Below are 2,594 nucleotides of genomic sequence, written 5' to 3' on the forward strand. Positions count from 1 at the left end.
TTATGTTGGTTGTTGTTTGTGGAAGCTCCAGTGAATGAGCCCCATAAACTGAGTTTTAAACATCACTTTAAATGGAAGATCCCCATAGGCCCCGCCCACTAGATCTGATCGGCGATCAGTATCGGCCGATGCTGATTCCGGCGATCGGCCCCAAAATTGGCGATCGGAGCATCCCTAATAAATATGTTCAATAATAAATTAAACGCATCTAGGGGAACTAGTACAAAGGTCATTAAATAATTAAAACATTGATATAAATTAAAGAGATGTCACATGTCAAAATCCAGCAAGGGGGGCCAGAGATATGAAAAATCCACCCAAATGGCCCCAGAAGAGTTTTATTTGGTCTAAAAAGGTCAAATATCACTTGTTTTGCATCAATCTTGATACAGGGTACTTATTATATGTTGTACTTTGGATTCCTAAAGCTTTTAGTCTACTAACCCATCATCCAAGGTTAGTTTTCACTATAAGTACAAAATATCTTTGGGACGGACACTATCATTTACAGTTTTTTACCATGTTCAATCTGAATTTTCTTTAAAATAAAAAACATCTATATTGATTCTGACTTTTCTACATCCAACTCACAGGTTTATCATTACTTTGAGAAAAAAGATTATTAATGTAACCCTTTTAGAAGGGAAGATATGGTCATTTGTTCTGGGAATGTCATTTTCGAGCCTGAAACCAGAAAAACAGGCTCGGGGCTTAACAGGTTAACTGGAAGTGGAAAGGGGCTGGGCTACATGAGGTGACTTGAGCCAACAAAAATACACAATAGGTGGGACTAAGAAAGAAAATGTGAAAATATAAAAACAAAGGCATCAATTAGGGCTGCAAAATATCCCCCATTGTAATGGTGATGAGATGTTTTAAATGCTAACACTTAACAGTTTGTTCTGACTGTGTGTTTCCTGTTTCCTGCAGACGTCCCGCAGCTGGTGGTGGTTAAAGAAGAGCTTCTCCCTGACCAGCAGGAGTGGAGCACCAGTCTGGAGCAGGAGTACCCAGAGCCTCCCCCACACATTAAGCAGGAACAGGAGGGAGAGCAGCTTCAGGAGCTGGAGGAGGCTGATATCACCAAGTCCACTTTCACTCCTGACCCTGTGAAGAGTGAAGATGATGAAGAGAAACCTCAGTCCACTTTCACTCCTGACCCTGTGAAGAGTGAAGATGATGAAGAGAAACCTCAGTCCTCTCAACCTCATCAAAGACGAACTGAACACATGGAAACAGAAGCTGATGGAGATGACTGTCGAGGACCAGAACCAGCCAGGAACTCAGATCCAGAGAGCAGTTTACAACCAAAGACTGAGGACCACACTGAAGACTCTTCTGAACCTGACACTGGAGACTCTTCTGAACCTGACACTGGAGACTCTTCTGAACCTGAAACTGAAGACTCTTCTGAACCTGACACTGAAGACAGTGCTGATTGGAAAGAGACTAGAGAACCTGCATCAGGCTCAAACTCACTGAAAAATAGACATGAAAATGTCAGTGATCCACAACATAGTGCTGAAAAGAAACCATTCAGCTGTTCAGTCTGTAAGAAAGCTTTTTCACACAGTGGAAATTTAAAGACACACATGAGAGTCCACACAGGAGAGAAACCATTCAGCTGTACAGTCTGTAAGAAAGCTTTTTCACAGAGTGGAAGTTTAAAGGACCACGTGAGAATCCACACAGGAGAGAAACCACACAGCTGCTCAGTCTGTAAGAAAGCTTTTTCACAGAGTGTACATTTAAAGGAACACATGATAATCCACACAGGAGAAAAACCATTCACCTGTACAGTCTGTAAGAAAACTTGTTCACATGGTGGAAATTTAAAGAGACACATGAGAGTCCACACAGGAGAGAAACCATTCACCTGTACAGTCTGTAAAAAAGCTTTTTCAAATAGTGGAAATTTTAAGGACCACGTGAGAACCCACACAGGAGAGAAACCACACAGCTGCTCAGTCTGTAAGAAAGCTTTTTCACAGAGTCGACATTTAAAGTCACACATGATAATCCACACAGGAGAGATACCACACAGCTGCTCAGTCTGTAAGAAAGCTTTTTCACAGAGTGGACATTTAAAGAGACACATGAGAGTCCACACAGGAGAGAAACCACACAGCTGCTCAGTCTGTAAGAAAGCTTTTTCACGGAGTGGACATTTAAAGAGACACATGAGAATCCACACGGGAAAGGAAAAATAGATCTGCAAAGTTTGTGACAAAAGATTTAAATGGCGTAATCATGTACAAAGACCAAGTGTGTTGGTAAGGGAATACATTTATCTATTTTGTATCCTAATGCTGTTACATGTAATACGTTACTCCCTAAGCCTGTTTTCACCCACCTGCAACCGATTCGCTAATAATCGCAAATGTTCATTTATTCGACCCCTTGACTCGACTATTTCTTGTTTAATAATCGTTACATCTCCCCAGGACCAAGTTCCCGTGTCCTGCTTATCACCCACTGCTCATTTAAGGTGGACTCACCTTTACAAGGGACCAGCTAGTCTTAGTGTCTTAATGCTAACGTTTTGTAAAGTGATGCTAGACCAACAACGTGCTGTTGGGCTGTGTGCTCTCTGC

The 2,594-nt window shown here is 41.7% G+C and overlaps 1 protein-coding gene across 1 annotated transcript; it reads left to right on the forward strand.

Moving 5' to 3' along the window:
- Positions 1-923: 923 nt before the first annotated feature.
- Positions 924-2,354, forward strand: LOC117460751 (gastrula zinc finger protein XlCGF57.1-like; the record flags this gene model as incomplete). The annotated part of the gene is made up of 2 exons (XM_071206105.1): positions 924-1,296; positions 1,357-2,354. Coding segments are annotated over 2 exons (1,227 nt in total), but the record flags the coding sequence as incomplete, so codon positions are not given.
- Positions 2,355-2,594: the final 240 nt, after the last annotated feature.

This window comes from Pseudochaenichthys georgianus, chromosome 16 (genome assembly GCF_902827115.2).
Source record: "Pseudochaenichthys georgianus chromosome 16, fPseGeo1.2, whole genome shotgun sequence".
In the NCBI taxonomy this organism is placed as follows: domain Eukaryota; kingdom Metazoa; phylum Chordata; class Actinopteri; order Perciformes; family Channichthyidae; genus Pseudochaenichthys; species Pseudochaenichthys georgianus.